Source organism: Rhinopithecus roxellana, chromosome 3 (genome assembly GCF_007565055.1).
Source record: "Rhinopithecus roxellana isolate Shanxi Qingling chromosome 3, ASM756505v1, whole genome shotgun sequence".
Lineage (NCBI taxonomy): Eukaryota > Metazoa > Chordata > Mammalia > Primates > Cercopithecidae > Rhinopithecus > Rhinopithecus roxellana.
The window spans coordinates 106,523,631-106,548,487 of record NC_044551.1 but is presented as its reverse complement, the minus strand read 5'-3'; the positions used below and the strand labels follow the sequence as shown (position 1 = coordinate 106,548,487).

The following is a 24,857-nucleotide window of genomic DNA, read 5'->3' as shown; positions in this document are numbered from 1 at the left end:
GCTATTAAGGATTTTAAAATACGAAAAGAGAGATTAGATGTGTACTCCAGAGTGTTTATAACTGAACAGTGATGTGAATAGGAAGGTGTAGAGAATAACTTTTTAATTTTTTTACCTCCTTAGCCTCAAGTTATATTTCTCATGAATTATTTTTTCTCAGTAGAGCCTGTGCATTTTCTTTAAGTAGTTTTAAAATTTACTAGTAAATGTGAATGTTTAAAATATGATAGGCTTGTGGTATGGAACCTTTTAAACTGCAGAAAACCAAGGTCACGACTACTGTTTATAATCTACTGTTTGTAAAACACACCAATTGATGAGGCATAGAGTGTCAAGCATCAGGAGACTGATAGCAACATCTCTTAATGGCTCATTTGTTGGCTATAGTGGTAGTGTCATAGGCTGACTTACCCTCATCATGTTAAAAATAACCACTAGAAGGAGTGAAGGAAACCTCACAGCAGTACTTTCTTTTCTGTCTGGTTTTTTTTTTTTTTTTTTTGGTTTTATAAAACTTTATTATTTTAAAAAGTAATTTTAAGTTTTATTTTAGATTTAAGAGGTACCTGTGCAGATTTGTTACATGGGTGTATTGTGTGATGCTGAGGTTTGGGATATGAAAGATCCCATCACTTGGGTAGTGAGCATAGTACCTAACAGGTAGTTTTTCAGGTCTTGCTTTCCCTATTCTAGTAGTTCCCATTGTCTGTTGTTCCCATCTTTATGTCCACATGTACCCAGAGTTCAGCTCCCATTTATAAGTGAAAACATGTGGTATTTGTTTTTTTGTTCCTGCATTAATTCGCTTAGGATAATGATGTCCAGCTGCATCCATGTTGCGGCGGAGCACGATTTAGTTCTTTTTCATGGCTGTGTAGTATTCTGTGGTATCTATGTACCACATTTTCTTTATCCATTTCACCATTGATGGGCACCTAGATTGATTCCCTGTCTTTGCTATTGTGAACAGTGCTGCAGTGAGCATATGAGTGCATGTGTCTTTTTGGTGGAATGATTTCTTTTCCTTTGGGTATATAGCTAGTAATGAGATTGCTGGGTCAAATGATAGTTCTGTTTTAAGTTCTTTGAGAAATCTCCAGACTGCTTTTCATGGTAGCTGAACTAATTTACATTCTCTCCAACAGTGTGTAAATAATGTTCTCTTTTATCTGCAGCCTAACCAGCATCTGTTTTTTTTTGACTTTAGGAATAGCCATTCTGACTGATGTGAGATGGTGTCTCATTGTGGTTTTGATTTGCATTTCTCTGATGATTAGTGTTGTGAAGCATTTTTTTTTGTTTGTTGACCACTTGTGTGTCTTCTTTTGAGAAGTGTCTGTTCATGTCCTTTGCCAATTTCTTAATGAGATTATTTGTTTTTTGCTTGTTGAACTATGTTTCTCATAGATTCTAGATATTAGATCTCTCTTGGATACATAGTTTGAGAATATTTTCTCTCATTCTTTAGGTTGTCTGTTTACTCTGTTCATGGTTGAATTAGGTCCTACTTGTTAATGTTTGTTTTGGTTGTAATTGCTTTTGAGGACTTAGCCATAAATTATTTCCTAAGGCTGATGTCCAGAATGGTATTTCCTAGGTTTTATTCTAGAATTTTAGTACTTTGAGGTCTTACATCTAAATATTTAATCCATCTTGAGTTAATTTTTGTATATGATGAAAGGTGGGAGTCTAATTTCATTTTTCTGCATATGGCTAGCCAGTTATCCCAGCACTGTTTATTGAATAGGGAGTCCTTTCCCCATTCCCTGTATTTGTCAACTTTGTCAAAGATCAGATGGTTGTAGGTGTGTGGATTTACTTCTGGGTTCTCTGTTCTTTTCCACTGGACTTTTCTTGTACCAGTGCCATGCTGTTTTGGTTTACTGTAGTTTTATAGTATAGTTTCAAGTCAGGTAATGTGATACCTCCAGCTTTGTTTTTTTTTACTTAGGATTGCTTTGACTATTCTGGCTCTTTCTGGTACCATATGAATTTTAGAATAATTTTTTCTAATTCTGTAAAAAATGACATTGGTAGTTTCATAGGAACAGCATCGAATCTGCAGATTGCTTTAAATAGTACCACCATTTTAACAATATTGATTCTTCCAACCCATGAGTATGGAATGTTTTTCCATTTGTTTGTGTTATCTGTGATTTCTTTCAGCAGTGTTTTATAGTTCTCCTATAGAGATCTTTCACCGCCTTGGTTAGATGTATTCCTAGATATTTTATTTTTTTTGTGGCTATTGTAAATGAGATTGTATTCTTGATTTGGCTCTCAACTTGAATATTATTGGTGTATGGAAATGCTACTCTTTTTTTTGTTCATTGATTTTGTGTCCTGAAACTTTTACTTGACTCATTATATGAGTTCTAGGAGCCTTTTGGTAGATGGAGTCATTAGTGTTTTCTAGGTATAGAATCATATCATTGGTGAAGAGAGATAATTTGACTTCTTTTCCTATTTGGATGTCTTAAAAAAAATTTTTTTTTTCTTGCCTCATTGCTCTGGGTAGGACTTACAGTACTGTGTTGAATAGAAATTTAAGAAAAAATGGGGTAAATGCTATTGGTTGTATGCTCAACAAATGTTTGTTGAATAACAGGATCAAAAGAGACCAAGAGGGATCCTTGACATTGCCAGTGGTTATTTTAAAAAATCTAATGTATGAAATATTGATGTTTGAAATTTAGTGATTCAGGTATTCTGACTGCTTTTAATGTTGAATTATTTTTTCTAGTGAGTTCAGGAACATTATTATTTTTATTATACTTTAAGTTCTGGGGTACATGTGCACAACGTGCAGTTTTGTTAAACAGGTATACACGTGCCATGGTGGGGTTTGCTGCACCCATCAATGCGTCACCTGTATTAGGTATTTCTCCTAATATTATCCCTCCCCTTCCTCCCACCCCTTGACAGACCCCAGTGTGTGATGCTCCCCTCCCTGTGTCCATGTGATCTCATTGTTCAACTCCCACTTACGAGTGAGAACATGTGGTGTTTGGTTTTCTGATCTTGTGATAGTCTGCTGAGAATGATGGTTTCCAGCTTCATCCATGTCCCTGCAAAGGACGTGAACTCATTCTTTTTTATGGCTGCATAGTATTCCATGGTGTATATGTGCCACATTTTCTTAATCCAGTCTATCATTGATGGACATTTGGATTGATTCCAACTCTTTGGTATTGTGAATAGTGCCGCAATAAATACACGTGTGCATGTGTCTTTATAGCAGCATGATTTATAATCCTTTGGGTATATACCCAGTAATGGGTTTGCTGGGTCAAATGGTATTTCTAGTTCTAGATCCTTGAGGAATCGCCACACTGTCTTCCACAGTGGTTGAACTAATTTACACTCCTTCCAACAGTGTAAAAGTGTTCCTATTTCTCTACATCCTCTCCAGCATCTGTTGTTCAGGAACATTATTTCAAACCATAGTTTTTTAGTTTTGCTGAGCTTACAGTGGAAATGCTATTAAATTCTTTCACAGCTTATTATAGTAATCTTTGGTTTTTAAGATACTGTATTTCTTTTACTTTTCTTTCTAGGAAAATTAAAATGTGAAGCAGTTGTTGCTGATGTCCTAGATAAAGGATCCGGTGTAGTGATTATTATGGATGGTAATTTATTTACAATTCTTATAATATTATTAGATTGATAGGCTTTGTGTATGACATAGTACTTCACCACAGAAGTTGATTAATAAGTTAGTATTTGTTTTCCAATTTGTAAGAAAACAAGATAAGCATTTTTAAACTCTTTAAGAAAAATGAAGAAGGAGGGGAATTTCTGGGCTCAGGCTGGGAAGGGTGAGGCATTTCATTGGATTTAAAACAACATAACCAAAGCACAAGGGTGAGAAATGTGAGAAAGCACAAGGGTATTGATAATGTAGAGGAGAATTAAGCTTGCTGGAGTTATGTTTTTGGCAGGAAGGAATATTAGATAGTCCTCACTTGACAGTTAGGCTGTATTTTAGATATTCTTTAATGTGTTAGCTGTTTGGACCTTGGAACATATTTGACCACTGAATTATTTTTATAAATGGTAGTTAGGCTCCTAGACTTACGCTTTTATAAATTTCTAGACTTGAACTTATGATGTGGTTTAAACACCACAGCCACATTTTATTTGCAGTGGGGAAAAAAGATTATAGTAGTTTAATAAATGTTGAAATGCTAGTAATTAAACATAAGATAAAGATACGATGCTTAAAGTTTGTAAATTTTAAAAATTAAATTTTAAAAATTAAATTTAGATTTATAAATTTAAAATTTGCAAGTTTTAAAGTTTAAGAACAAAAAAGTAGATATTTGTTGTCAGTAATTTTGGAAACTAAAAACAGTATAAAGTTTGACATTATTTAATATTTGGAATATAAGTTTATCATTTTTGTTGTAAATACATAGGAGGTTATACTGTATATGCTGTTTTGGAACTTACTTTATTTTTGCTTAATAATCAATTGAGAACATTTTTGATGCTCTTAAATATTATGTATGTTTTTATCTTTCTTCTCCTCCTTTTTCTCTTCCTTTCTCTTCTCTTTTTAGGTTTTCATACTTGTCATTCCAGATATCGGCCAACACTTGGCTACTATACTCCCAGTTCTCTTTTAGTCTTCTCACCATTGTACCAAATGTAATATACCAAAAAAAAAAGTCCTGCAGAAACATTGCTTTAATTTTTACTGTTCTGTCTTGATCTGTTCCATTTATTGAAATACAACTTGGTAATGGTCCTTAGTATATTAGAATTTGTAGACAAAGTATAGGTGAAATTAGTTATTCAATTGCCTGTGTGATAAAAATAAAAATCTTATTTGAAATACTTTGACATGCCTTTCCTTAGTTTTGGTTATAATTAGATTTTTCTTTAGTATGCAATTTAAAATCATATTTCTACGTTTGCTGAGCTAGATATGAAACAGATAATAATCTGTCCCTAGTAAGTTAGTAAATAGAGGGACAGCTGTCTTATTCATTACTTGCTCACTTGCTCACTCATATCATTTATTCACTGATTTATTAATTAATAAACACTTATAGGTGCCCTTTTTTCTGCACAGGAACTATTCTAGTTGATGGGAAAATAAAGAGTGAGCAGAACAGCCATGATCCTGCCCTCATGTGGCTTATACCTTCATTCCCACTTATTTCCTCTCCATGCTCTTCTTGACTGCTTTGGCAGAATGTTTGTAAGTTCGAGTGTGGTTAAGTACAGGTAGTGGGATTATTTGAAATGTTGAAGGTGGAAATAATTGGAATCTGAATAGCAGTTGGAGAGCCTTAAGAAAAGTGAAAGAACTGCTATTTCATAGTTAAGAAAGGATTTTTGAAACTCCTCTTCTCTCTGCCTTTCAGAATCTGGTATGAATGGATTAAAATGAATGCTTTGTAATCCAAACTTGGACACCTTTACATGTTAGAACTCTTTCAGTAATTGGATTTTGTTTTTGAAACCTTGACAGGAATTGTTGAACCTATCTTGGTTAACTAGTTATGTTTTTTGGTAGTAACTTCTTTTATTTTTTCTTTTATTTACTTTTCAGTCTATTCTTATTCTGAGAAGGAACTTATATGCCACAATCAGTTCTCTCTCTTTCTTGTTGGCTCTGGAGGCTTTGGTGGAAAACGGACATCAGACAAAGTCAAGGTAAGGGATGGCTTTATAAGCAAAATATATGTGTAGTTAAGGATTCTTATCTATACAATTGAGACTTGAACAGCATGAGTTTGAACTGCATGAGCCCTCTTATAGGCAGATTTTCTTATACATCTGCCACCCCTGGCACAGCAAGACCAACCCCTCTTCTTCCTCCTCCTCCTCCTCAGCCTACCCAATGTGAAGATGATGAGGATGAAGACCTTTATGATGATCTGCTTCCACTTACTGAATAGTAAATATTCTTTCATGTTTTTATGATTTTCGTGACATTTTCTTTTTCCTAGCTTATTATTATTATTATTTTTTTCGCAGAGACAAGTGAACATTTGTTTCTATGCCTTTCTTTCTATGTGTATGTCAAGTCTTTTTCAAAACAAGGCCCCAGGAAACTCCAGATTCAATTACGTCCCTGGGCTTGGTCGACGGCTGCAGGAGTCCTAGGGAGCCTTGTACAAATGCTAGAGTTACTCATTTACCAACATTAAACCCTGGGATAGACGATGCAGCAAAGCAGGACTCCTTCCTCCATGGGATGTGCTGATTTCAGACGAGGCAGCAGCTATTTTCCTAGCTTATTTTATTGTAATAATACAGAATATAATAATATAACACAAAATATGTGTCAATTGATGGTTTATGTTATTGGAGTCAAAAGTTATATGTGAATTTTTGACTGCATATTCAGTGCTCCCAAGCCCTACATTGTTTAAGGGTCAACTGTATATTGATCTTATATTACCATATATGTAATCTTACAGTGTAGAGACTTGGTAATCAGTACTTTGAATTAGAGTGCATTCCTTGAATTGGAAGTGCTGTTCGTGTTTATGTATTCTATATACAACATATTTTATATATAGAAAAGCCTTGCTGAGTTAAGTATAATGTATCTGAAATAATTGTGGGAATATTTGTCATTTTCTTGTACAATCTTTGCAGATCCCAAAAGTTTTTAGAAAAATTGAACACAAGTGATCCTTATATGGATTAAAACCTTCATTTATTAACAGACCTAAGTATTTCTCTTATGCAAGATAATTCTGGTTATTCTTTTGTTCTCAGATTCTAAAAACATTTTTTCCTAACAATATGTAATAATTTGGATTTCACATTAATCTGGCTTTACCTTTAAATTATTTGTGGCAATAAGATTATACTGTAGTGAATATTCTTCTGTAGTAAATAAAGTATTATTTAAAGCAGTATTGGGAAAAGACTTCTGGAATGGTGGCATAAGAAGCTTCTTGAACTTTCTTGTCAGTGAAACAACCATGACTTGTAAAAAGTTATTTTAAAACACAGCTATTTAATGTCTCTGGAAATTGTCCTAAGGGTATAGAGCAAGCAAAGAAACATTTATTCAAGAAAATCTATTGTATTTTGGTAAGAACAGTGAGACTGTGTGGCATTTAAGCCACAACCCCTCCCTTTGTTCTTCCTCTCCTGGCTGAGCATGACAGAAACTATATCCCAGGCGTTTGCAGCCAAGAATGTAGGAGACCTCTGCCATGCTGTCTTCCCAGGAGGGGCAGGCTATTAACTTTTCTTATCCTTCTCACTAGCTGTGAATTGCAGATGCTCTATTTCAGGTAAAAGTGACTGACTTGTGAGACTCTATTTCTCCATCCAGCCCCTACTTACAGAGTGGAAACTTTACCCTACCTGTGGCAGGCTAAGAATACTGGGGCCCTGATTGCACTTGCCCCTAGCTTTCCCGTAGCATGGAGGTTCCATGGCTGGAGAGCCAGCTGAGAAGAACAGCAGCCACTACACCTGCCCTTGTAAAGCAAGTGTATCACTTGTAAAGCAAGTGTATCACTTGGAGAGAAGTATGTCACCATTCCTGCAGAAGTTCTGCCTAGAAGGAGAGGAAGCCTGTAGTAACACAAAGCTCTGACCCTCTTCTCAAGGAAACAGACTCTTTTTGTAACTGAGTATTTGGAATTTCAAGCTCAAGGATGCCCTCAAAAACAAGGTGTGACTGTAGTGATAAGCAATTAAGAGAAGGCTGGTAGTTCCATAACAGCAGAAGCTAAAGTGTAGCCTAGCTAGACGTTTACTAGAAAGAACCAGGGAAAGAGATAGCTAAGAAAAGCCCTTCTGGGATTGTAACAAACCTCAAAGACTGGCCTCAATGACTACCCTTGCAAAGAGACTTGAATTTAATTGGATTAGATTGTTGAACAATTTATATCCCAGGACCCTGTTGAAAAAAATAGAACAGTCATCTGGCAATTAATGGAACCTAACAACTGGGTGTGATACCAAAAGAGGCAGACAGTTTAATAGAACGACCAAGGAGAGACAGTCAAAGAGAGTCCTGCTAAAACCAGTGTCATCCTAGGGTAACTGCACAGACTCAAGGCGCACCCTCTGAGGAGCAATATCAGAGGCTGCACATTGTTGGGAGAATAGACTCACATGTAAGAGTCTAGCTAAGTTACTAAATAAATAAACAATAGAAACAAGCCCTGGAAGGGGTGGGGGATTAGTGTCTAGAGTTGTTATAATCTATTATCTGAAATTCCCAGTTAGCAACAAAAAATTATTAGACATGGAAGAAACAGGAGAGTGTGATGCATAGAGGGAAAAAACAAGCAGGCGACAGAAACTGCCTTTGAGAGGACTTAGTAGACAGACTTCAAAACATCTGCTATAATTATATTCAAAGAATTAAAGGAAACCATGCTTAAATGTTGCTAAATATATATAAATTATTACAAAGACCCAAATAGAAGTTTTGGAGCTGAAAGTAGAATAACTGAAATGACAAATTTACTGTTGAAGGGCCAAATGTAGATTTGAGCTGACAGAAGAAAGAATCAAAAAAGCTTAAAGATAGACTGATAGTGATTATACAAACTAAAGAACAGAGAGAACCACAGTGAAGAGAAGGAAAAAGAATGAAGAGCCTTAGAGAAAGGTGGAATATCATTAAGCACACTAACATTCATATAATGGGTGTATCAGATAGAGAGAAAGGAGTAGAAAAAAATTTTGAGGAAATAATGGCTTTTTATGAAAAACATTATACATCCAAGAAGCTCAGTCAACTCCAAATAGATTATATATTTAAAGAGATCCATATTCTCTTCATTGTAGTAAAAGTGTTGAAAGCCAGAAACAAAAAGAAAATGTTGAAAATGACAGAAAAAATGACTCATTACTTACAAAGGAACCCCAGTAAGATTAAGAGCTGACTTCTGACTTCTCATCAGGAACAATGGAAGTCAAAAGATAGTAGGCTAATGTATTCAGAGTGCTGAAAGGAAAAAAAAAAAAAAAACCAATAATTTTATAACCAGCAAAATGATCTTTCCAAAATGAATGCAAAATAGACATTTCTGGACAACAAAAACTGAGAGGATTTGTTGTTAGCAGTCTTGCCTTACAAGAAATACTAAAGAAAGTTCTTCAGATTGATAGCAAGTGACCACATACTGTATTTATGTGGAATACCCAGGATAGGCAAATCTGTAGAGTCACAAAGTAGATTAGAGGTTGCCAGGGGCTGGAGGAGAAAGGAGACAATAGAGTGACTGCTGATGAGTGTAGGTTTTCTTTTGGGGACATGAAAATGTGCTTAAGTTGATTCTGGTGATGGTTGGACAGCTCTGTGAATATACTAAAAATCACTGGATTTTACATTTTAAATGGGCGAATTATATGTGTATTGAGTCAGTAAAGCTGTTTGAAAAATTAATATTGATCAATACTATATGAAAACAATGTCCCGGGCCCGCATTTAAAAAAAAAAAATTGTGCTCACTTATTGCTTGGATGTGAAAAAATTACCTGGACAGGTATTAACTGAGTATAATTTATGTGAGGTTGTATCTATCCACCGGTAGCAAATTATGAGTTGTTAAGAACCCTAAGGCAAGTTATGCACTGCACAAACATATGCAGTGGCATTGTCTGAATGAAAAGCTTGGAAATGTTATATTCACTCTTAAAACTTGTAAGCTTTTAGTGAAGATGTTATTTTAGAAAGGGTAAAATAATACAAGTCTGAGGCTGTATTAGATGAAGTAAATATAACACACTATTTGTTTTTCCTTTTTAACTGTATGTTCTTTTTTTTTTTTCTTTTGAGATGGAGTCTTGCTGTATCGCCCAGCCTGGAGTGCAGTGGTACGATCTCAGCTCACTGCAACCTCTGCCTCCTGGGCTCAAGTGATCCTCCTGCCTCAGTCTCCCAAGTAGCTGGGATTACAGGCGCCTACCACCATGCCTGGCTAATTTTTGTGTTTTTAGTAGAGATGGGGTTTCACCTTGTTGGCCAGGCTGGTCTCGAACTCCTCACCTCAGGTGTCCTATCCACCTTGGGCTCCCTGTATGTTCTTTTTAATATTGGGCAATAATGAATTATTGTAGACCAGAAAATAATCTAAACTAGATACCATTCTCTGAGCACTTTTCACAAGTATCACTTGTTGCTTTGAGAAAAAAATCAGAGATGATATCAAGTCGTGGTGAAGCCCTGTGCCATAAACGAGTTTCTAGTCTGTTAACAGTAAAACTACCATGGCAGCACTGTCCATCTTAAATGACCTTTGTATACATGGCATACAATGGATTTTGTGGAATAAAAGGTACTCAAAATTTTTTAATTTTTAATTTTCATTTATTTATTTTTAATCAGGCTGCCCTCAGAATCAAGACAGGTTCAGAGAACTCTTGGTACTCAGAAATTTTAAAAGACTGCTCAGGACCTATAGATTGAAGTCAGGTCCTCCAAAACCTAGTAGAATGCATTGAAAATAAATATACAAATAAAACCTGCAAAATACACTGGATACAACTGAAGCAAAGGAGTGTAATTCATGCAAGGATTTTTGAAAAACAGCAGGCTGCCTTTTGTTTGTCTTTAGAAGCAGCAGCGTCCCCCATGATCTTTTTTTATGTTTTGGGTGTGGGGAGTTTGTGAGGATAAGTTTGGGAATATATCTAAGCGTGGCATTTTAGTAAAGAAAAATCACAGATTTCTTAACTCTTTAAAAGGATAAAAACTTTATTGTGGAAAATTTACCTAATTGAGAATAAATGAATAATAAAATTTTGCCTCTGTTATAAATTATTGAAAAGTAGATAATAACTACTTGATTTTTTTATGTTTACTTTGGTTTAAATCAACCATAAACTGGCACTCAGATACTTACACATTGTAGATGTTGCAGACTTTTCATCAAAAAGGAGTTTTAAGTGTTGGCATTAAGGGATCATAATAATTCAAATATTTTTGGTAACTGTTGTTAAGATGGCAAATTAAAATATGCAAGGATTTAAAAGACCAGTTTTAAAGACTGAATCAATTTAGATGTGAATTGTATGTCTAATTCTTATAGTTGTTCTCGTCTTTTACATAGGGAAAAACTGTCCTTCACTTTTTCTCCATTGTGGCCTGGAGGACGAATCTGATTACATAATTCTTTACATTTAAAAAGGTCATTTCAGGCAAATCATAGTGTAGATGAAGCTAGGAGTTATGAAATTTTAAATATCATTATTTCCTGAACATGAATTTTTTTTTAAAGTTCTTTTATCCAATTTGCAGCATTTATTGTATTGAAACATGGTTGTGTATCAAATGTTAGTTTGGTTAAAGAGAATAATGATAATTTGCATTTAAGATTTAACATGTCATGTCTTAATTTTAGGTAGCTGTAGCCATACCTAATAGACCTCCTGATGCTGTACTTACGGATACCACTTCTCTTAATCAGGTAAGATTGTATTTTTGAAAAATGATAAATCCATCTGGTTGATGACATTTGTTAATTTGTAACTCTGTTACCGTATAACATTATGCATCTAAAAAGTAGGGCCTGTTCAACATAATAAACATAAAGACATGTTTCCTGTGATTGCAAGTTATTTTTTGTAAATTTTTAGTTATTCATGTTTTCCCACTAGATACCAAAATAAAATATAAAATGGTTTTTTATTAGTCCATGTAAAAAGCATTGTATGTTGTTGGTAATGGAGTACTTTCTTTGGAGAGGCTGCCCACTTTAAGAGTGAAGAATTTCATGAAAGCCTCAGAGTAAGTGCAGGATAAAAAATAGTTAAAAGGCAAGTATTAGTCATCCTTTCCTCTTTGGGAAAGAAAGCAATGCCACACTGCTTGGAAACAGATTATTTTATACCAAGTTTAAAGGACAGGCAAATAAAGCATCTTAGAAGCAGTAGGTGATTTAATCTTTTTTGTTTGACATAAAAAATTTGTTCTCTGGTGAAGGAGATAAAATGTCCTGTCAGTTCACAAATTCTGTGAGCATAGAAAAATTTGTTTAAGAAGCAAAAAGCAACCATAAAAGTGAGAAAAATAAGTTTATTTTTGAGAGACTTCAAGATTCTTCTCTAAGATGGCCAGCAGAGTAACCATGCAGATATAGCATAAAATCCTTAAACCTCTGGAGTAATGCAGTGTGTGAGCATGTAATAACAACAAATTGTTCATAAAGTTCACTTAAAAAAATTTTTTTGGTTGTATTTTAGAGGAGAACAACACACAGTGGGGCCTACCAGAGGGTAGAGGATAGGAGGAGGGAGAGGATCAGGAAACATAACTAATGGGTAGTAGGTTTAATACCTGGGTAATTAAATAATATGCACAACAAACCCCCATGACACACAGTTACCTGTGTAAGAATCCTGCACATGTACTCCTGAACTTAAAAGTTAAAAAAATAATTTTGGTATGTGTGCTATGAAAACTTTGCAGGACTTACGTTTCCTAGCAAATAGAAATGTAATCTCATGAGCCAGAGAGAATTAAAGTTAGTGCATATGTAATTTTTTTCTGTACCATATAATCAGGTGATGGAGGGAATATAAATTGCTTTATTCTTGCCTTTAAATATTTTTTCCATCCATTATGGTTTCTTATCAATTTCTTAAGAATGCACTCATATTTATGTTTACATAAGGCTTAATTAAGAAACTAATTCTGTTAGAGTACTAAAAAACAGAAAAGGCTCATGGTTTCATGGTTTAGAAAACCCAAGAAATACCTCTTTATTATACTGAAGTAAAAAATGTATCTGCTGTAAATAAAAGCTGAATAGTTTCCAAGGTTTGAATTTCTACACACAGTAAGTAGAGGGGTTTTCTTTCTTTTCTTTTTTTTTTTTTTTTTTCCCAGATGACTAAAACTTTTTGTTAGTTTTGAGGTAGGTTTTAATATTTTGCTGCATGACAAAAGACAGTTTTTAAATCAACAATATTTTTTGTGTGAATAATAGGCACTCATTATTTGGCAGAGGTTCTTGGCCATTTTGTATTGTATGATAATTAGAAAATATGATGAAAGCTATATACCAGTTCCCTGAAAAACATTTTGCATAAAACTTTGTTGTAAATTTCAGGGAATTTGTGGGACATCTGAAATTAGATCCATGCTATAAGAAATACAAGTCACTTAGAAGAAATGTCATCTATTGTCAAGGAATGGAAGGAACACTTGGATACTCAAGATGTAGATGTCTGAAATAACTAGGGTACCTATTCCAAGCAATGAATGTTTAAATACAAGGCTTTGATTTGTAGTATAAGTGTAACAGACATTCAGAGAAGGGATACACATTAGGGAATGACATATAGAAGGGTTCAATAGTAAAAATGGGACTTTGCTGAGATGGTATATGGGTTGTTCTCTCTCCGGATATGTAGAGCTTGCAGTGTGTTGAGAAGTAATGATGGAGTGTAAGAGAGGAGAGGAGCATGACGTGTGTATAAGGGGTAAGAATTAGAGCACTCACATTGGAGACTAGTGTAGGATGATTGTGCATGGGCAGATCTTTAAGAGAAATGGAAATGAGGAAAAATTATGCCATTATACATAAACTTTATGTTAGGTATTTATATTAACTTAGTAACTTTTCAGTCATTAAGAAAACTGGCAACTATATATTTTTAACTCTACCAGTATCACTTCTGGAATGTCTGTTTATAATGTCTTGAGGAGAGTTTCTTCATCTTCAAACTAGTATGGCAGGCCTGCACAGTGGCTCACACCTTAAATCCCAGCACTTCGGGAGGCTGATGTGGGAGAATTGCTTGGGCTCAGGAGTTTGAGACCAGCCTGGGTAACACAGCAAAACCTTGTCTCCACTAAAAGTAATAATAATAAAAAATTAGCCGAGCATGGTGGCGTACGCCTATTGTCCCAGCTACTCAGGAGGCTGAGGTGGAGGATCACTTGAGCCTGGAAAATCGAGGCTGCAGTGAGTTATGATTGCACCATTGCACTCCAGCCTGGGTAACAGAGCAAGACCCTGTCTCAAAACAAAACATAACAAAACAAATGAGTATGACAATACAAGTGTACTTTGTAGTTTTTCATAATTATTAATAGACAGTTCCACTGCAATAATCTAGAAAGACCAAACAATAAGTAAATATCAGATGTCAGGCTTTGTATTTGAGGAAAATGAGAACAAATATCCATAGTTTCCCCAGATACATATCTTATACTAAACATATCCTATTAAGTAAAGTTAATATTTGGCATATCAGTGCTAGTGTCCAGTAAAATATAATTCTTTATTACAATTACTGTCATCTTGAACTGAAAACAGACCTAGGCTCAAAAACAGGTCTTCCAGTGGGAGATCTTCGCAGATTTAGAACACCCCTTTGTGGGGCCACAAAGCTATTAGAAAGATCATGGATGCTGGTTGGACCATCTGAGTCACTTGCACCTAACTGCCAGGAAGTGCTTACTATCTGATGGGATCATCTAAAGTGAACTGCTGATCAACTCTGTATTTTAGATGCAGAGACTGATTGCATTCCAGATGCTGCAAATACCAAGTCATATCTCCTAGAGTGTTCTTTCTCTCTTATTTTTATTTGGACCTTTAGGTCATAAAGAACTCATGTAAAGTCATTAAGAATCAAAGCAACACAAGCATTCATCTCATCTAGAAGAGTCCCATCATTTAATTTAGTTTCACTAGAATATTATCATAATTTTTTTATAATTCTGCTTCTACTAAACGATCACAGTATGATACACCAATTGTCAACTTTTAAAAGAAAAAACTTCTTGTACATCCTCTGGTCTCAGAATCTGTGAGAGGTATTGCTGACAGCCATATTCTCCCACTCGCAGCTCCAGAAGACTCCTTTGAACTTTTTGTCTAGGCTGCCACAGTACCCATCGTCTTTAGTTTCCAGTATGTGTCACCTTCACTTCACTGATTGTTTGTGGGTGAAAGTTTGAGATAAATCATTGGGAATCAAAAACAAATCATTGAGAAACCAAAAAAATGACCATACATTTATAACTACTACCTGTTTTTTTTTTTTTTTTTTTTGACAATGATGTATTATTTTCCAAGACTCTGGGCTGACTGGGTGATCTTTCTGCTACAAATGTTGTAGCTGCTTTTAGATGGCAGCTGGGCAGGGCTTCTGCTACAAATGGTGTGTCTGCTTTTAGATGGCAGCTGGGCAGGGCTTCTGCTACAAATGGTGTATCTGCTTTTAGATGGCAGCTGGGAAGGGCTGGAAGGTTCCAAGATGGCTTCTTTTGCATATCCGGGGTTTTAGTGCTAGCTATTGGGTGGGGTGCTTCGAATCTTCCCCACATGGCCTCTTTCTTCATGTGGTGTGTCATCTTCCAGGACCTTTTTTTATGGCCCTCAGTGAGACCCCCATTTAGATTTCTGGAGTTATTTTTCTGTGTAACTTCCTCCTCTTCAGTACACACAAATTCAGCTGCATCATCCTTTCAGAATTCTAATCTGTATTTGTAACTCAATGAGACCACTTTGCTATGTTTGAGGTTTCTGAATTGCATTCTGGGAACTGCTTTCAGAAGGAAGCGGTACAGTTGTAGAGCTCATCTTGTTTGTTTCTTTTCTGTAAAGAATTGTAGTCCTGCATTGCCTGCTTTCCAGTGTCTAGGAACAGTGGTAACCCCCACCTTTTTCTTTATAATTTTTCTAGTTGTTTGTGGTGGAAGAGTAAGTCCATTCCAGGTCCTATATTATGGCCAGAAGCAAAAGTCCTCTATGCCTTTTTTAAAGACCTTAGTGCCTCATTTTCCCATTTAATCCATGACCGTCTAGTTTTTTAGTTTTTATTGCTGTCCCTTGACTTCATTTGTTTCTTGTATAACAGTCAAAAGAGCTTATTTTACTTCCTTTTTCCCCTCTTATTGTTCCCATTTTGGGGGATGCATTATTTTTATTGTTTAGAGCATTTAACATTTATATATTATTTCCACTTTTCTGCATCTTTCAGTTTTATATTTGCAATTGAATATGTCAACCCTTTTGCCAAAGCTTCTTAGTCAGCTCTTAGTTGGATGAAGCTCCTTCTGTGGAAGGTACCCCAAGAAGGGCTCATGTGTATAGTGTTGCCTTGGTTTCTGTATATTTAAAACTATTTACCCTAGATACTTGAAGGGACAGCTTTGTTGGATATAAAATCTTGTTTCTTAAAAATGGTGCATCATTGTTGTCTTACTTTGTATGTTGCCTTTGAAAAGTCAGATGCCAATCTAATTATCTTCCCCTGTAAGTTACTTGATCTTTACCCTGAGGCCCTCAGGATTATTTTTGTCTTTTAAATCTAATGGTTTTGCTGGGATATGTCTCAGTCTTGCATGTTGCAGGTCAGTCTTCTTTATATACTGGTGGGCCTTTTTAATATGTATATTCAGGTCTTTTAGTTTTATAGTATTAAAATTTTAAATATTAGTTCTCTTTCATTATTTTGTTTTTCTTTCTTTGGATACTCCATGTATATGTACATTGGATCTTTTTATGTCTTTCAACTACTTTTCTTCTGTTCTTTTTTAGTTTCTTCTTGATCTCATTTTCATTCTTATGGTTCATTTCCACCCTTTCTGCCATCCCCTTATTTCATTTTTATTTGAATGTGTTCTCCTTTGGGTACCTTATGATTTAGTCTTCATTTCTTATATGATTTTGATTTTTTCTTTCAGTTTCTTTCTTGAATGTAATCATTATTTATTTCTTCATGTATGTCATCCATTTATTGTCTTAGGTTTTGGATTTTGGATTCAGAGTGTTTGTTTCACGTCCCCAAATGCGTGAGTGTTTTGCTGTAGTTTTCTTCTGTTTGGTAGTTTGTTTATTTCGGGGGGTGGGGGTGGTGGTGGAATTCATTTGCTAAAAGGTTTTGTTTTGCATTTTCAGTTTTAGTTTTATGGTAGCATTGTATAGATGAAGGATATTTACCTCTGTGCGTTTTGCGGTTTGGGATGGTTTCCAAGATTCTTAGTTCAAAATTGCCCTTTCTCTCTGTGTAGCAAAAGGCAGTTTCTTTAGTGGGTGGCTTTAAAGAAGGGGCACTGTGGGGAGGTGTTTTATTTAAAAAAATAAAAATAAATTATCTTGCAGGATCATTAATTTCCTCTCTTGCTGCTTTTTTTCTTCACCATCCAGTTTTCAAAGGGGATATCTCGGTTTTATATTCTTATCCCAGAAAGTGATGCCTTTCTGGGACCGCCACTGGAAGGCTGGTGTACTATTCTTTTAACTGTAGTCAGTGCTCTCATCTTCCAGGATTCATTTCAGTATTTTTGCCCTTAAGATGGATTTATCTGGGAGTGATTTTCCTTTTCCCTCTTCCATGCACTGCTTTTGCACCCTGCCAGCCCTGCCACTTTGCAGTAGCTTTCAGAGGGTGCTCAAAAGTTAGCGGTGATAGAAAAGTGGTGTTTATATTAAGACTCACTGGAATTTGAAGTTTGCAGTGTTCTCTGTCTTATAGTTGCACTGTAGGCTTGAGATTTGTGTAGTTTTATTTGTTCTCGTTATTTGTATTTTTTTTGGAGGATGTGAGGACTTAGAAAGCACTAGTTTCCTGAGCCTATTTATTTAGCATTTAGTTTAACTTAGTGGTACAATTTTTAAAAATCAAATTAAGAAATAGTTTACTTGTATACAGATTATCCTCCCACCTACTTTTAACATGCAATATAATATATAGCTATTTGTCTTTTTCTTACTTTTTGGTGGTTGTTATTTATAATGACATTTCTAGGCAGAAATGAAACAAAACAAGAAACTTTTAGCTTTCCTTGTGAAATATGCCTTTTCTTCAAAATATGTAGAAGATAAGCTTTGGCAGTTGTCATTATTAATTGAACAGTGCTTATTTTGTGTTATGATTGAATGGGTCAAACATCCGGTCAGTTGGCTTTTGTCATTTCTCATAATGAGCCTTTTTTGTCTTTGTTTAACTAACTCTGTTATCTATAGAAAGCAATGCCATCATTGAAATAATGTGAGATATTTCATATTAATATGATTTCTTTAGAACATTGTTTTCATATATAGGAATGATATACGTGGGATAAGAATACTAGTACTAATCTTAGAAACTTGGTTGTTTATATTGTTGCTATAATCTTTAAAAAATAACTAACATTTATTGAGGTATTATGTATCAAATATAATACCTTGTAAGCTTTATCCCACCTTTTCCCAACTACTCTGTGAGAGTAAGTTCTGTTAGCCTCTAAATGTTTCTAAATGAGAAATTGAGGCTTAGAGTGGTGAAGAAACTTGCCCATTAATGGTAGAGCTGGCTTTGAATCGAGATCTGCCTGGTTCCAAATCCCATGATCTAGCATGTGTTTGACAATTTCCTGTCACAATTTCAGGCCCTGAAATGTGTCTTTCTTTCATTTGTATACAACATCATGATATATATTTGCTAACATTTTATTATATAAAGTGCTTTTTAAAAATTATCGTTTACTTCCTTAGCATCTCTTATAGGATCTTGCAAGTCACCAGTATTCAGTAATGGTTTATTTGATTTCATTATATTAAGAAGACTTGTAAAACAAAGAATATTGAGTCATTGAGAAAGTGAATAATCTATAGAATCATTATATGGAGTGATGGGGAAGGAAGAGAGCTTATTGGATTTATGCAAAGCATATTAAAAAGAAAATCATGTTTTCTTATGAATTACAGAGTATTTTCTATAAATAAAACTTGTTAAAATAATCAATATTTTAAAAGTAATAAAAGATCAGTAATTTTACAAATATATGGCTAGTCTTCACATAACATTTCAGTAGTCTTTGGAAAACAGCACAGCAATTAATGAGAAAGGGAAGAAGTCTTGAGGCTGACCTAGAAGGGTCAAGTTTACAGATACATTAAATACTATTAGCTGGTGAATTTCTTCCTTTCAGTGCTGGTAAGTGCTTTATAACTTGGAAGAATGTGCCGTTTAAATGCCAGAAAGTATGGTGACTTTTTCCCTATTGTAATCCAGGCCACACTGCTAATCCTACCTTATCTAAGTGAACTAGTGATGTGGCTATCTGGACTGAGCAGAACTTTTATCATAATAGCGAGCTATCAGTTCAGTCAGGTTTCTTGCAGGGTGAGCTCACGTTCAGGATTTAGTGTCCCAGCAGAATGGAAGTTAGTGAGAAGTCTTCGATGTTTCGATGTCTGATGTGGTCTTAGAAGCTTCAATTTAAAACACCCCAAGAAGAAAGTTGGCATAAATTGTGCTTGCTTAGAACAGACTATAAACATTTACCTTATCTGTGTATAAATGGGAGTAGACTGATTGACTTCTTTTTGTGAGTCTCCTTAGGCAGTAGTAACAGTGTTTTACCCATTTATAATTCTTGGCTTCCCTTTCTACATTTTTTTCCCTCCCACTGATTTTAGTGGCAAGTGTCACAAAAACATTTCATTATATGTAATCTTTATTGTTACGAATAATTGTTTTTAAAATCAGAGCCTCAGGTACATTATGATACAGTGCTTATACCAATAACTAGCCATGTTTCCTATTTTTCATCTAATATATTTTAACAAAACACTGAATTCTATTTATGTTTATGCTTTCTCCACAGGCTGCTTTGTACCGCCTCAGTGGAGACTGGAATCCCTTACACATTGATCCTAACTTTGCTAGTCTAGCAGGTGAGCTGCCGATAATATGTATCAATGAAAAATATTAGCTATTTGATATTTAATTAACTAAATAATGTAAAGACACTACTACTTATGACTGGTAGTTTGAGTAACATTTTAAACATGTTATTTATTACATTTATGCAAAGGATATGGAAAGGTAGGAAATGTGTTCAGAAAATAGTGCACTTGAAATTCAGATTATGGTGGATGGAAGTCCCTGCTAGTGCGAGGTCTAGGATAGGACCATAAGGGTGGGTGTCCTGAGGTCGTTGGAGAGAAAGCAAGGAACTGAAAGGTAGGGAAGGATCATCTACCTATGTGGATATTGAGAGTACCCTGGATGATTTCATGGTTACAACCAAAACTAAACAAAACAATTGTGTTTCCAGATCTCTCACATTCTTTTCCTGTTTTTTTTTTTCTTTATTTTATAATTTCCTCCCAGGAAATACTCTTTAAAAAATATCTACTGTGTTTCTTAAAATAGATGGTATAATTCATGCTACTGCAGTCTAAAGACATTTTTATAGTCCTGAATTAACTATACTTGATTTTTAAACTTTAAAGGAACATGTGTCTAACTCAGTGTTCTCTCTTTCCTAGGTTTTGACAAGCCCATATTACATGGATTATGTACATTTGGATTTTCTGCCAGGCGTATTTTACAGCAGTTTGCAGATAATGATGTGTCAAGATTCAAGGCAATTAAGGTAAATGTATATTATTATATAATTTGAATATTACTTCCTTTTTCTATCTTTAGAAAAGAAAAGGAGTTTTAGTGATTTAACTTAAAATAGATACTGTACTACAGCAATGTACATTTTTATTATTTCATTGACCTGGCAATCAGCACACTTTCTTTTTGTAGCTATAAATAGCTCTGTTGCACATGCACCAGGAAGGATGCACAGTTGCAATTTTAACATCAACTGGGTTGCTTTATAAATTAATTAGGTGCATATATATATATATATCAGTACATATGCCTTGAAAACTCAAGATTTGCTTTTTTTTTAAACTGTTTTATCATTTTCCTTAATTTAATTAAAAATTAAGAGTTAAGTGGCTGATTAAGTCCAATAAACATACATCTACAGCAATATAATGACTGTTTATTGTTTTAACTCTGTACTTTTTAGTTGATTTCAAATTTTTATCCATTATAAGTAACAAAATATCCATGCCCACATTATTTTTGTGTAAGTTTAAGCCAAAAGATGTATGCTTAAAAAAGTTTAAGGCATTGTCAAATAGCTCTGAAAGCTTTTAATTTATTCTCCATGCAGCAATGAAAATATATTTTCTGATGCACTGCCTTTGATAGCACTGATTACTCTCATGCTTTTTGTTTTATTACAACTATTTTTTATTATCCAGTAATATATACACAGAGAAAATAATACAGACAATTATGAAATAAAAAGTGAAATTATTTTGCCCTATATACTCACCCCAGTCCTCATTCCTCAGACTTAATTTGTGCCACTTTTAACTATTTAAGTTGTTCTGAGGTACCTATATAACTTTACCTAATATGATTATGGTTTTATTTCTTGATTTGTCAAGATAAAAAACACTATTTTTTGATTCCATACTTTGAAAGATAAAGAATCAGCTTACTTACGCTAGTTACATCTTTATTTTACTGATTTTTTCATATTATATTTAGGTCTTTTATGAATTTAAATATCTTTAAACCTCGAGTTGTTTTTTCTTTTGTGCTCTCTAATTTGCTTTCCAATTTTTTTCTCCTACAAGTAAGAGTTTCCTTTTAAAACATTTTTAACCCCACAACTCTTTTTTAAAGGCTCGTTTTGCAAAACCAGTATATCCAGGACAAACTCTACAAACTGAGATGTGGAAGGAAGGAAACAGAATTCATTTTCAAACCAAGGTATGAATTTTGCTTTGCCACCCTTCTCACATGCTTTCTCTTTGTGTTCCATCTTACCTTTTTTTTTTTTTTTTTTTGGTTAGTACTATGGATAGAAAATTTCTTTTTGTAACTTTTAATTAAAAATAAGATACATCTTGTCTGGGATTTTCAAAGTTTTTATTTATCAAGCAACACTTTTTTAAAAAAAGAAAAAAGAAGTGTTTTGCACCTTGTGTTTTATTTTCTCTTTTATTTTCAACTAAATTGGTACCTATCTATGTAGCTGTGGCCCAGATATTCTGAAAACCCAACCAACCGTGTCTTTTTGGCTCAACTAGTCAATCAAGTCATTGTCAAAATATCATCAAAAATGTTAAAGGCATGACTCAGACGGATATACAGTGAAAACACGACAGAAATCTATTTGACTCATTAATGAAGGATCTTGCAATATGATAAAACATGTTCAAAAGACAGTTAGAACAGCATGTTTATATGGTCCAATAGGAAAGTCGTTCTAAAATAATTTTGCAGAGTTAGAGACAAAATTAGTTAATATCCTGCAGAACAATAAAATCTTACCCTTTATGATTTTTCTGTGGACAGAAATCATATGCATCTTGATTACACAAAAATCCACAAATTAACAAGTACATCAGAGTCTGGGCCTAGCAAATAGTAAATGACAAGCCAAATAAAGTTGTACCTCCCTATAGAGTGAGGTTATTTTGGGGTGAGGCTGTTAGCAATGCTCCAGTAAAATACTAAAAGGACATGCAGTCATTGTTTTATTTGCAAGTTATTGAAAGACAGTTTTTGTTAACACAGTTGACTAGGGTAATACTTTTTGGCTTGATCATTTCATGCTATATAGAGCATATTAAACAACTCCAATGATAATGGTAATAGCTTTCATTTATTGAGAACCTATAAACTGGCAATAGTATTTTGTTTAATATACATAATAAATCTGCATGTAAATATAAGAAAATCTAGGTTCCTAAGAAAATCTAATCTAGGTGTCCTAAATAACTTGCTCATGGTCACACAGCAAGTGGTTGAGCTGGCATAGAAACCAGATCAGCATGGCTTCAAAGCTTTGATTCCAGGCCCCAAATGTCTTTTTTGTATCATGTTTTCTTTCACAAATAGATAACTCTGCAAAATTCTTCTTACATGGTTGTCTTACTCCTAATTCCTTTCTGTTGGTTGCAGTACCATTTTCCTGCTTAATCTGTACATATTGTTTGTTTTACTTTTCAAATTCTCCCTGTCCTTTAGGCTTAAGTTCAAGCTCCACTTTGCTCTTAGAGGCAGTCTCTTACTATTCCCCACTTTTCTACCCGTACATACACTCAAATTAGTGTTCTCTGTAAGCCTTCGCAGCTAATATCTGTGCCACATATTTTGGAGCCCTCACATTTCCTAATTTGTTTTGTATGAGTAAATTTTGCTTTTTGATTGAGATTATGAACTCTAAAAGTGTTAAGGACCGTGCCTATATTACAGGTTTTTATTTTCCTGCAATTCTGGTGATGAATAGTATGTAAATAATTGTATGGATACAAACTTGAAGGGCTGAGAAATGATTAAATGTCTAAATATAAAGTATTCTTGCCATTTTGTTAAATCCTAAGCATGCTGTTTTATCTTTTCAGCATATTTGCTATATTTTTCTTCAGTGATTATAGATATTCTTTTTCTATTAGTTTTAGGACTCCTTCTCTCCCTTCCTCCTTTTCTCACTTTCTCCCTCCCTTCTTCCATTCCTCCTTTCCTTTCTATTCTTAAGATATAAGAAACATTTTAAACCAGTGTTTTAAAATGATTTGTTTGACTTGGTAACAATAAAGTAATTTACTAAAGTGCATTTTGTGAATTATCTCTTTCCATGCTTTTCAATGTATGTAATTTGAAGTAAAGAGAACAAATTACTTGAAAGATCTTTTTTCCTCCAAAATATGATGAGATGTAGTCAAGAGAATGATCTTCTTGATTGTTAAAAATCAAAGTTTTAATAAATGCTACCTTAAACTTTAGAAACTTATCCTATACATTTGTAGCAATACCACAATTTTTATGAAAGAATAGCCATTGGAATAATTTGAAATGAGGGACTAGGAATTAGAATTTGAGTTCCTTTAATGCCCATTTTGATAAAAGCCTATTTAGGCATTTAACTTATGCTGTGTACACTTCCTCTTGAGATAAGACCTGGAATTACTACTTAAAAAACACTATTATGGTTTGTTCCTAGCCAATTTTATTCTGTATTAGCAGAACAAATGTACTCTGAGCACCACTGCCTCATGTGACTGTTGTGCTATGCCTTTTACTATTTATAAGGATTCAGCATGGACTGAATTCTGTTTATAAGAGTTCATCCCCTGATCCCCACTTCCCCCTAAAAGAATGCCCGAAATGCCAAGACCCAGTCTGTCTCTGCGTATTTACATTGGAATTTGGGGGATGGGACCTCGTAAGGTTTTTTGTTTTTCTAAGGGCTCCAGTTGACTCTAAAGCCAGGGTTAGTAACAGTTGTGTGAAATCAGAAAGCCCTTGTGTTTATTCATCTTGACTTTTACTTTATCGGCCTTTTATTTTATCTGCATTATTATATTCTTTTTCATATGAGGCAAAAATATACATTTTAAACTTTGTACTGTTTCACAGTGAAATTACACTTCCATTGTAATCAGAATACATCTTTTTTTTGTCTTCTCCTCCTGAGGTCCAAGAAACTGGAGACATTGTCATTTCAAATGCATATGTGGATCTTGCACCAACATCTGATACTTCAGCTAAGACACCCTCTGAGGTAGGTTATAAAGATTAGTATCCAAGCCACTTCCTTATTTAGGAATTTCAGTTAGGGTGACCTTAAGAATGGTTAGGCTACTTTAGAAAATTAACAACCATGAAACTATTCTTAATTCTTGAAGTGAAAGACATTAATTTCAAAACCACTTGGAATAGAAGGAATACTCTGGCAATTTATAAACTTTAAAAAACTTGTTTTGCAGAATACTGGGACATCTTTCAAGAGAACATGATCTTCTAGTTTTAGAGTAAATAAATCAGTTGTTTAATCAGAATCTTAAGCAAACAGCGTTTTGGAGAAAAATAGATTAAAAAGTTGAATATCCTGTACCTTTTTCTTGATTTAAAGATTTATATAAAGCTTTGTATGCAAATATATAAACCAATAGTGTGTGTAATTTATTAAAACATTGTATTCTTTATTAGCACGCTGAGACTTTTGATAAAAATGTTTATTTCTGAAATGTTAGCTTTGTAATGTTGAGGTTTTGATCCCCATGATCTTTAATTGTCTGTTATAAACCACATAACTGACTGAAAATTAAAATTCC

At 34.3% G+C, this 24,857-nt stretch overlaps 1 protein-coding gene across 1 annotated transcript in view; it reads left to right on the top strand.

Moving 5' to 3' along the window:
• HSD17B4 (hydroxysteroid 17-beta dehydrogenase 4) overlaps positions 1-24,857 on the top strand; it is an 89,316-nt gene that overhangs the window by 52,718 nt on the left and 11,741 nt on the right. Inside the window, exons 15-21 of the mRNA XM_010353791.1 lie at positions 3,558-3,629; positions 5,561-5,664; positions 11,337-11,402; positions 19,544-19,613; positions 20,211-20,317; positions 21,418-21,504; positions 24,218-24,304. Of these exons, the coding sequence (XP_010352093.1) occupies positions 3,558-3,629; positions 5,561-5,664; positions 11,337-11,402; positions 19,544-19,613; positions 20,211-20,317; positions 21,418-21,504; positions 24,218-24,304 (593 nt within the window). The remainder of the gene's footprint in view (positions 1-3,557; positions 3,630-5,560; positions 5,665-11,336; positions 11,403-19,543; positions 19,614-20,210; positions 20,318-21,417; positions 21,505-24,217; positions 24,305-24,857) is intronic.